This window comes from Haematobia irritans, chromosome 5, assembly GCF_050003625.1.
Source record: "Haematobia irritans isolate KBUSLIRL chromosome 5, ASM5000362v1, whole genome shotgun sequence".
In the NCBI taxonomy this organism is placed as follows: domain Eukaryota; kingdom Metazoa; phylum Arthropoda; class Insecta; order Diptera; family Muscidae; genus Haematobia; species Haematobia irritans.
Window position 1 is genome coordinate 26,730,503 of NC_134401.1, and position 12,375 is coordinate 26,742,877.

The 12,375-nt window shown below is 28.4% G+C and overlaps 1 protein-coding gene across 1 annotated transcript; it reads right to left on the reverse strand.

Moving 5' to 3' along the window:
- Positions 1–11,592: 11,592 nt before the first annotated feature.
- Positions 11,593–12,113, reverse strand: LOC142239586 (uncharacterized). The gene is made up of 2 exons (XM_075311378.1): positions 12,026–12,113; positions 11,593–11,961 (listed from the first exon to the last, which is right to left on the reverse strand). Exons 1-2 carry the CDS (start codon positions 12,092–12,094, stop codon positions 11,593–11,595), a joined length of 438 nt encoding a protein of 145 aa, XP_075167493.1. The 5' UTR covers positions 12,095–12,113.
- Positions 12,114–12,375: the final 262 nt, after the last annotated feature.

Here is a 12,375-nt window from a genome sequence, read left to right on the forward strand (position 1 = left end):
TCCCCAAATTGGCACGCTTTCGTCCCCAAAAATCTTAACAATTTTTGTATGTAAAGGAATATGCTGCTGTAGAAAACCCGTAATAATTAAAAAAGTATATACGCCCGTAAGTTCGGCCAAGCAGAAGCTTATGTACCCTCCACCATGGATTGCGTAGAAACTTCTACTGAAGACTATCATCCACAATCGAATTAATTGGGTTGAGGTAACACTTGCCGATGGGAAGGTTTCTTAAAACTTCTTATCACCGTCTTCTCAATTGTAAGTTAGTCCATACGTGCTATATATTATACTAAAAAGACATATTAAATACGTATATAAGTTTGACAAAATTTTCTATAGAAGTAAAATTTTGACAAAAGTTTCTATAGAAATACAACTTTGACAAAAAACAGAAAATTTTGACAAAATTTTCTATAGAAATAAAATTTTGAAAAAATTTTCTATAGAAATAAAATTTTGGTAAAATTTTCAATAGAATTGAAATTACATGTTTACGTGTTACCATAAGATGAAGATTTCAAAAGACAAAAGAAGGAGACGGGTGTTCAAAATACCATCCAATACAAGTCATCATCGGAATTATGGATATAAAGAGTCATTGAAAATTTTATCGTATGCAAATCGACTTCTACATGCTTGAGAAATAAATATGAGGATCCACTCAGCATGTGTATTTATGAATCAAAATGTAGTTCTATCAGTATGGCGATTTTGGCCCGATATAAACTATATTCTATATGTATGAAATATAGTTTCCAAATCTGTGATGTACACAGATGAGGGGGCAACACTTCGAGCCGAGTCCTTACGAAATACCTTTACAACAATAGTAGGGAGTAATTGTAAATTGTAAAGAAGCTCTTGGCCTCCAAATAAATGCCATGTATGTTAATAAAGAGGGAAACATTTTGTTTTGTATTTTGTATTTAATATACTGAACTGATTTCGAAAATTTTAGCACGATACAGTGGTGCCAATATTGTGAATATTTCTTCGTGGTGGGGTGGCGAAAATTTTGAGATGGAGGTGGGGAATTTCCATAAATTTATGAATGTTTTGCGGGTCTAAAAATATCTCTCTCATCAGTGTTCGTCACGTGCAGTATAATCCATAAATATAGAAATAATGTCTTTGGTTCACCTTCATATTTATCTACTACCAAGTTTTGTTGCATTTTTCTCACACTTGGAAGACGATCATCGGTTTTGGGGACGATCTTGGTTTTCTGTTCACGGTTGCCACAGTTGGTAGAATTCTATCAAAAATCGTAGATTTTTTACTGTTTGGTAGTTAGGTAGAATTCTTGATATTTTGGTAGATCAATCATGATATTTTGCCTCCACAACAATTCGGTTTTCGTAGGGATCACAGTACAGTGCATCCCCTCGTGAGGATAAGAGAATTAGTTAAATCCAATTTCGATAAACAAATGTCGACCGGAATGGTTTTAATTGACATTAAAGCTGCGTTTGACTCGGTTTGGCATGAAGGGCTAATTTTCAAACTTATTCGCTTAAAATTTCCACTTTATTTAGTTAGAATCATTAAGAACTTCCTTACGTCAAGGTCATTCAGGGTACATATTGGTTCATCTTACTCCGAGAGATTTAGTATTGACACGGGTTGTCCGCAAGGCTCATGTTTATCCCCAGTTCTTTACAACATATATACTTCAGATATCCCCATTATGGATAACTGCGTCATTTCGATATTCGCGGACGACACCGCGATTCTTTGTTCAGAAAAGTTATCTGCCGATATCATTGCAAATTTACAACAGGGACTTGGAATCTTATTCGACTATTTCTCAAAATGGAAAATATCTGTGAGTTGCAGTAAGAGTCAGGCTATATACTTTACAAGGAAAAGGAAATTATGTTTCCTCCCTCAGGAAGATATTAGTATTAGCAGTGGTGTTATTAAGTGGGAAGGTAAGGTCAAATACTTAGGTGTTTATTTAGATCCTAAACTTAGTTTTAAAGAACATATTTCATATATTGTAAATAAATGTAATATATTAATTAGAACTTTGTATCCATTCATTAATAGATCTTCTGCTCTGAACATTGACAATAAAATGTTAATATTTAAAGTGATTTTCCAGGCTGTTATATATTATGCAGCTCCCGTCTGGGGTAAAACAGCCATAACTCACATTAAGAGGATTCAAGTAATACAAAATAAAATCTTAAAACTGATCAATAATTTGCCTAGATATTATTCTACGACCCGTTTACACAAGGACGCTGGAATCGAACTTGTACATGTCAAAATAAACGATTTAATTGAACGTTTTAATGTCAAATGTTCATATTCTGAATATAACCATATCTCCGAGCTAGTCTCCTAAGATATGAGCCTAGTTTATAAGATTTTTAACTAACAAAATTTGTACAGGTTTTTGTAAATTTTTCCCTTCAATTAAAATATTAATCTCATTAAGTTAATTCATTAATTCCAGTGCTATGTTTAAGTAGAAAAAGTATAAAAAAACCTTAAACTCTTTGAATTGTACATATAGTGGTTAACCAAATTGTAAATAATATATATCAATAAACATACATCTAATCTAATAAAATTTTTCACAATTTTCTATAGAAATAAAATTTTGATAAAAAATTTTATAGAAATAAAATATTGACAAAATTTTCTATAGAAATAAAATTTTGACAAAATTTTCTATAGAAAACAAATTTTGACAAACATTTCTATAGAAATAAAATTTTGACAAAATTTTCTATAGAAATACATTTTTGATAACATTTTCTATAGAAAATAAAATTTTGACAAAATTTTCTATAGAAATAAAATTTGACATAATTTTCAATAGAAATAAAATTTTGACAAAATTTTCTATAAAATGTTGACAATATTTTCTATAGAAATAAAATTTTGACAAAATTTTGTATAGAAATAAAACTTTCACAAAATTTTCTATATAAATAAAATTTTGACAAAATGTTCTATAGAAATAAAGTTTTGATAAAAATGTATATATAAATAAAATTATGATAAAATGTCTATAGAAAATACAAGTTTGACAAAAATTTTTATAGAAATAAAATTTTGCCAATGTTTTCTATAGAAATACAATTTTGATAACATTTTCTATTGAAATAAAATTTTGAGAAAATTTTCTATAGAAATAAAATTTTGACAAATATTTCTATATAAATAAAATTTTGACAAAATTTTCTATAGAAATAAAGCTTTGATAAAAATGTCTATATAAATAAAATTATGATAAAATGTCTATAGAAAATACAAGTTTGACAAAATTTTCTATAGAAATAGAATGTTGACATTATTTTCTATAGAAATAAAATTTTGACAAAAATTTGTATAGAAATAAGATTTTGAGAAAATTTTCTATAGAAATAAAATTTTGACAAAAGTTTCTATAGAAATAAAATTTTGACAAAATTTTCTATAGAAATTAAAATTTTGATAAAAATTTGTATAGAAATAAAATTTTGAAAAAAATTCTATAGAAATAAAATGTTGACAAAATTTTGACAAAATTTTCTATAGAAATATCTTCTATAGAGATAAAATTTTGACAATATTTTCTGTAGAAATAAAATTTTGAAAAAATTTTCTATAAAAATAAAATGTTGACAAAATTTTCTATAAAAATAAAATTTTGACAAAATTTTCTCTAGAAATAAAATTTTGATAAAATATTTATAGAAAATACAATTTTGACAAAAAAATTTTAAAGATATAAAATTTTGACAAAATTTTCTATAGAAATACAGTTTCGACCAAATTTTCTATAGAAATAAAATTTTGACAAAATTTTCTATAGAAATAAAATTTTGACAAAATTTTCTATAGAAATAAAATTTTGGCAAAATTGTCTATAGAAATAAAATTTTGACAAAATTTTATACAGAAATAAAATTTTGACAAAATTTTCTATAGAAATAAAATTTTGACAAAATTTTCTATATAAATAAAATTTTGACAACATTTTCTATAGAAATAAAATTTTAGAAATTTTGATAAAATTTTCTATAGAAATAAAATTTTGATAAAAATTTGTATAGAAATAAAATTTTGAAAAAAAATCTATAGAAATAAAATGTTGACAAAATTTTCTATAGAAAAAATTGACAAAATTTTCTATAGAAATATCTTCTATAGAGATAAAACTTTGACAATATTTTCTGTAGAAGTAAAATTTTGAAAAAATTTTCTATAGAAATAAAATGTTGACACAATTTTCTATAGAATTAAAATTTTGGCAAAATTTTCTATAGAAATAAAAATTTGAAAACATTTTCAACAAACAAATTTTGTATTAAAATAAAATTTTGATAAAATATATATTGAAAATACAATTTTGACAAAAAATTTTATAGAAATAAAATTTTGACAAAATTTTCTTTAGAAATAAGGTTTTGACCAAATCTATATATATAAAATTCAATCTATGTTTGTTTATTTGTTTGTTTGTTTGATTGTTTGTTTGTATCAAAAACAATAGAAAAGGAAGATTGGAAAATGGGCGACGTCATACCAAAAGTTGCATTTACGGTGTTCGATACATACACGTTCGTTCATTTTTAATTTGCAATATTTTTTGTTAAAAACTCACAAATGATGTTAAATTTTGTGTAAATAATAATGAGAAACTTTTGATCGATTGTTCTACGTCATTCCCTGATATAAATTTCTTTTTATTCTTAGTTTAATTTGTGGAACAAAAAATCATAAACGACACGTTTGCATCGAACGCCGTCAATGGTTTGATACCCTTTGCTGCCATTTTCCAATCTTCATCTTACATTGTTTTTGGTTTGTATGTTCCGAGTTGGCTACGAAACGGCTGAACCGATTTACTTGAAACTTTCAGAGATCGTAGGGGGCGAAAATAGGGTACCTCATTTTTTGACACCTGGTCGTGGAGAGGGACCTCCCCTTTGTCGGACTTTTTGAAAATTGGACCAAAGTTGACCGATTTGCTTGAAATTTTCATTGAAGGTTGTGGTTTTCATCTAGACAAAGATCCGCTACTTTTTATTTCGATATTTGTGGAGGAGGGGGGCCTCCCCTTTGTTCGACTTTTTTTAAAGTACAGTGAAAAAAACTAAAATTCTCTAAGTTATCTGAGATTTACAGAGAACATGCGGTGAGGTTATGGAATTAATATGGGGTACCTAATGATTTCATATGTGGACGGGGAGGGAGACCTCCCTCTTGCCCTACTTTTTGAAACTTGGAACAAAATTATGCGATTTGCTTGAAATTTTCATTGAATATTGGGGTTGGCATCTAGACAAAAATCCGCTACATTATTTTTCGATATTTGGTCGGGGAGGGGGACCACCCCTTTGTCCGCCTTTTTTTGTTTTTGAAGTACAGTGAAAACAAAACTGAACTCCCCCGACTTAAATTTTACGGGGAAATTTATATCAGGTTCCTGGTTTTTTAATAAAAATAAAAGGGCATAGGGAGACATCCGCAACTCTTAAGTACATACAGAGAAACAATTAAACTTTACCGAGTTACTTGAAATTTACAGAGGACTGGGGAGAGGTTACTATATTAATAGCTTATACCTGATTTTGTGATATTTGGACGGAAGAGAGGCCGCCTTTTTAGGCTTATAATTCGCTTGACATTTTCTGGGACGTTTACAAAAGATACGCTACATCACTTTTCGATATTTGGTCGGGGAGGAAGTCCTCCTCTAAAACTGCAAAAAAAAACCAAAAATTCTTAAGTTTTCTTGAAATTTACCAAGGCAGTATGGGGAAGGTTATGAACGAAGAGGTAACCTTCCTTGCCCCACACTTAAAGGAAAGTTTCAAGAATTTTCAGGGAAGTTTAGGGGTGCTATTCACTACGGTGTTTGTCGGTATTGTATCGGGGAAACTGACGTCCCTTTAAAACAATAGAGCAAAATTTAAACATCTCCGATCTACTTGAAATTTACAGGGAACGTGGGAGGAGGTGATTAAATTTATACATGATTTTTAAATTAGTATATGATTTTTCGATATCAGGTTGGGGAAGAGGAAAATTGAAATAAACTTTGTCGATTTACTTCGATAGAATTTATAGGGACCATTGCGTAGTTGTGAAATTAATATAGGGTACGTGATAGTCCGATATGAAGTCGGAGTGGAGCGAAGGTGGGGAGAGGGTTCCCTTTTGTCCGTTTTTTTTTCTTAAATTGAAAGTAGAGGGTTGTCCGTAAATGGGAACTCGGTACATAATTTTATGATTTTTGCACAGGCTTCTGCCAGACTTCTTTTTAGTAAAGAAGTTAAATTTACATGAAATTGGCAGCCAACGTAGAGGATGCATCATTTTCCAACATTTTAGCAAATGTTAATGTGGTAAAATTTTTTACTATTTTTGCTTTTTCCGATTTATTGGATGGGAAACAGTAATCCTTGTATGTTATTATAATATAGTGCTTAATTTTCAGATATGTTGAGGAGAAGAATACCTTTCCTTGACAAACCATACTTAAAATTCACAAGAAATATAGAAGATTGTCCAACTACTTGAAATATCACAGTGGACTGAATAGTCTAAGTGAGCCTGAATCTTAATCGGTCTGCCACTTTAACCTAACTACTTGAATACATAACATTATTTAAATAAAAATTTGGAGCAAAGGGTACATCCTCTCCCCGACATTTTTTAAGACGAACCGTTTTACATATGCATATCCGCCGTATTTGTACCTATAAACGAAAAAGCAAGTAGTTCGATTTGTTTGAAAGAATACAAATCTTTTCGAATTTGTTTTCAGCACGAAGGATATGGTTGACTAAGTTAACGGAAAATGTTCCTACAAATACGCTTCGGAAGGCGCAGCGAAGCGGGCCGGGTTACGCTAGTATTTTATAGAAATAAAATTCCTATAAAATTTTTTTCTATACAAATGAAATTTTTACAAATTTTTATATTATAAAAATAAAATTTTGACTATGTTTTCTATAAAGTCATTAAATAAGATTTTTTGTATTTGGTAGTTTGTAGAATATTTTTGGTTCGAATGGCAACCGTGATTGTGTTTCTAAATATTGAACTTATGGCAGCTCACAATTTTGGTATAACAAAAAATTTACATTATTACTGGCTTTCTACAGCAGAGCCTACTTTGTTTATTATACCCTGTGCCACACTGTGGAACAGGGTATAATATTTCGATGTGTTATAAACGGAGTATTTTGCATACCCTCCTATGGTGGAGGGTATGCAAAATATACCATTAGTGTAATTCCTCATTTCTTTGGGTAAGAATCAATACTAGAACATTTAAATTAAAGACCAACTCTTTGGAATTTGGCAAGCTTTTTATTTTCAGTGTATAATGAATAATGTGGTTCGCATTGGTACTCAGGAGGGAATTGGAATATCTGTCCTATGGTTTTGAGTAGAAAAACTAAGCCAACATTTACTATAAACATTTATTTTCCTAATTACGAAAGAAATGAATGTATTTTAATAATTTATGGTAATGATTTGCCCTTTTCGAATTGTTTGGATATTTAAAGAGAGAAAAAAAAAACTAAACTAACTTTTGCTATTTAAAGACTAGACTAGGAATCGTTTGCAATCATTATTCGATATTCATTGTAATAATTCGGAGCATAAATGACATCTTTCAAAGGATATTGGTATACAGGGTTGGTGATATTTTTTTGTTACCTACAATGTGGAATGGTAAAATTCATAAAAAAATGATTAAATATTACTCAAAAAATTTTATATCCCATTTTATTTAAGGTCTTTGGTGATGCTGAACTTGAAGCCAGAGTTAATAGGGTAGCTGAAACATGTAGGCTCCAAACAAACATCACTGCCGACGAATCCAACTTGATTATCATCGATGAATTTGAAAAACTCGATGAGAACAGCATGTCATACAACATGAAATGTTTTTTGCTTTGCTTCCATAGAGAAATTGGTGTCCTCGATACTAATGGTGATCCTATAGAGAAATCACTTACGAATTTTATGGAAATTCGTTTTGCAAACAAAAAGGATAAAGTGGTACCTGCTTTGGCAAAATGTAGAGCTATAATCGATAGCGATCCCTGCGAGCATACCTATAAGTTCGAAATGTGTATGGCTCATACCATTGAAGGAGATAAATGGGATATATAAGGAAATAATGAAATAATATCAACAATATATATGCACATTTTAATTTAGATTTAATCAATTAATTTTAATCGACCTTTCCATTGTTAAAGCTGGGGATAATTAAGACTAGTGGTGAAATACCTTGGAGTTCATGCCGAATAAAAAAAAGTAAGTAAATTCTAAAGTCGGGAGGGGTCGACTATATTATACCCTTCACAACCGTGTAGACCAACATTTTTTGTGTCATCTTAAATCCTACAAAATTACTAGTTGCTGTATAAAGCACTAAATTTAAATATACATGTATTTAAATCTGCAGCGATTTGAACAAAATTTTTCTCTGGCATGTCAGTGTGTAGGATTTGACTACAATATGGGGAAATTATCGTTTTGGCCATTAATAAATTAACGCTCACGTTTCAACTTTAAATTCAAAACTTGCACATTCAAGTCTATTATTAAACTAACGCTAACTTTTGCATGTTCTTTATGATATCATTTTAGGTTTGTTTGATTTGGCCCAAGGTAGGGCATAAAATATAGCCGACAAAACCAAGACACGCTGCACGAAAGTAGGTTAGGTTAGGTTAAAGTGGCAGCCCGATTAAATTTCAGGCTCACTTAGACTATTCATTCCATTGTGATACCACATTTAACTAAAAGTACCTATTATATATGGGCACTTCTAGTCTTAACCACTGAACCTTCTCAATTATTTATTTTTGTTGAACCAACCAGATTGCTCCAAAAACATTAACAAACGGGTTAAGTTAACGTTTTTCAGGTCCGCCAGTAATCTAAAGCTATATGCTCCTAAAATTCGCTTACGCCTTACACAAAAAGCAGGACACTCATACAAGAGGTGTTTAATTGATTCCTTTTCCTCCACATCATGACAGCTTATACAATGACTATACTTCGCACCTATAGTTTTTTCAAATTCGCCTATCAGGTAGCGACCCGTTATAGCAGATATCAGGAGTGCTATCTGACGCCTTGAGAACACTAGCATATCTAGTGTGCGGTTTAAGTTTAAATCGGGCCATATTTGCTACGAAAGTATCTCTGTGGTATTTTGGCCTATTCCCGACAAAGCACCGTCTTGAGATGGTCGAAACTTTGGTATTTTTTAGTACCAACCGCACTCTTCAAAATGCCTTAGCCGCAAACGTCCAACGGATCATGGTTGCCAAAATTGGTCGAATTCTACCGAAAATAACAGATTTTTTTACTGTTGACAAAATTTTCTATCGAAAAAAAATTTGACACAATTTTTTATTGAAATAAATTTTTGACAAGATTTTCTATAGAAATAAAATTTTGATAAAATTTTCTATAGAAACAATATTTTGATAAAATTTTCTATAGAAATAAAAGTTTGATAAAATTATCTATAGAAATAAAATTTTGAAAAAATTTTCTATAGACATAAAATTTGGCAAAATTTTCTATAAAATAATCTAAAGAAATAAAATTTTGGAAAAAAAATTCTATAGAAATAAAATTTGAAGAAAATATTCTACAGAAATAAAATTTTGAGAGAATTTTCTGAAGAAATAAAATTATGACAAAATTAGTTTTGAAATAAAATTGTGACAAAATTTTCCATAGAAATAAAATTTGGGAAAATTTTCGATAGCAATAGAAGTTTGATAAAATAATCTATAGAAATAAAATTTTGGAAAAATTGCTATAGAAATAAAATTTTGAGAAAATTTTCTATAGAAATAAAATTTTGAGAAAATATTCTATAGAAATAAAAGTTTGAGAAAATTTTCTATAGAAATAAAAAATTTTACATTTTTTTTATATAGAAATAAATTTTTGACAAAATTTCGTATGAAATAAAATTTTGATAAAATTTTCTATAGAAATAAACGTTTTATAAAATAATCTATAGAAACAAAATTTTGTGAAAATTTTCTACAAAAATAAAATTCTGTGAAAATTTTCTATAGAAAGAAAAATTTGAGAAAATTTTCCATAGAAATAAAATTTTGAGAAAATTTGCTAAAGAAATAAAATTTGGCAAAATTTTCCATAGAGATAAAATTTTGTTTTTTTCTATAGAAATAAAATTTTTTATAGAAATAAAATTTTGAAAAAAAATCTTTTTCTTTAGAAAATTTGACAACTTTTTTTATATAGAAATAATTTTATGACAAAATTTTCTATAGAAATACAATTTTGACAAAATTTCCTATGAAATTAAATTTTGACAAAATTTACTATAGAAATAAAATTTTGACAAAATTTTCTATAGAAGTAAAATTTTCAGAAAATTTTCTATAAAAGTAAAATTTTCAGAAAATTTTCTATAGAAATAAAATTTTGTAAAATTTTTCTGTAGAAATAAAATTTTGTGAAAATTTTATATAGAAATAATTTTTTTTTTGAAAATTGTATATATAAATAAAAATGTAAGAAAATTGTCTATAGAAATAAAAGTTTGATAAAATAATCTAAAGAAATAAAATTTGGTGAAAATTTTCTATAGAAATAAAATTATGACAAATTTTTCTATAGAAATAAAATTTTGATAAAATATACCATAGAAATAAAATTTTGACAAAATTTTCTATAGAAATAAAATTTTGATAAAATTTTCTACAGAAATAAAATTATGACAAAATTGTCTATAGAAATAAAATGTCGGAAAAATTTGTTTAAAAATAAAATTTTGACAAAATTTTTTATAAAAATAAAATTTCGACAACATGTTATCTCTGTTTTTAGTTATGTTTAGGTTTTAAGTTGAAATAAAAGCAATAAATTGTTACGTTGTTTTGATTTCAGCCTAAAACCATGTCTTGACTAAACTGCAAGTGTAGCTTAACCAATAGAGGAATAGTATGTTTGTCAAATTTATTTGGGATTTTTTGTTTGGTAGAATTGTGATAAAATATTTTTTTTTTCAAATATTTTTAGATTATTTTTGGCACGAGCGGTAACTGGAGTAAGATCCGGTGATTTTGCAAGGAAGCAAGGTACCTCCTATTTAAGCCATTATGGTTTGATGCCTGCTGAGTGCGATGTTGCTGAATTCTGTTGGAATGTTCATAGTCTGCGGTCGAAGCTTTCGGCTAACATTTTTGAGGAGTAAAACCCGATCATACAGTATCCAGATTGTGAAGAAATAAAAATTATGAGATTTTCTCATTTACAAAAACTTAAAAAAATTTAAAAGGATCGTAGAGCAATGGTAGATGTTCTGCCTGGAAAGGATAAATTCATTTCATTGAATTATCTTAAGAATAGAATTTGATTGAAAATGCATATAAGTCCTTTCTAATAATTGATTCTAAATATTTGTCATATGCTTTTCGGTATTTATATATTTATTAAACAGTATGTAAAACAATGAGTAATAAAGCTCTAGTCTAGATTATCAACTGCTTTAGATTAACAATATTAAGGTTAATTAAACGAAAATTATAATTTGAAAAAATTGTATACATTAAAAAAAAATTCAATGGTTTCTTAAATATCCCATTTATCACCTTCAATAGTATGGGCCATACACATTTCAAACTTATAGGTATGCTCGCAAGGATCACTATCGGTTAAAGCTTTACATTTTGCAAGAGCAGGTGCCACTTTATCCTTTTTGTTTGCAAAACGAATTTCGATGAAATTCAAAAATTCTTTCTCTATAGGATCGCCATTAGCATCGATGACACCAAATTCTCTGTGGAAGCAAAGCAAAAAACATTTCATGTTGTGTGACATGCTATTTTCATCGAGTTTTTCAAATTCATCGGTGATAATCAAGTTGGATTCGTCGGCAGTGATATTTGTTTCGAGCCTACATGTTTCAGCTACCCTATTGATTTTGGCATCACCACAAACCTTATATACATAAAATAGATTATCAATTTATTGAGTAAACTTTTAAATATGTTTTAAGTTTTACCATTCCACATTGTAGATAAAAGAGTAATGCCACAAATCCGTGACACCAAAGCCCTTTAGAAAATTTCATTGATGTTCCTCGTTATTACAATGGATGGCGAATAATGATTAAAAATGACTCCATTTCAGTCTTTAAATACCAAAAGTTATTCTAGTTTTTATCTCTCTCTAGAAATGCCAAAACGAGCAAGTCATTTTCATAAATTATTAAAACGCAGACATTTTTATTCGTAATTGAGAAAATTACGGCTTAGATTTTAGACCCACAACATCATCAGTTTATATACACTGAAAAAAAAAAAACAGTATAAATCTTTGGAACTATATTGTCAAGGGATTTATTTATTACAA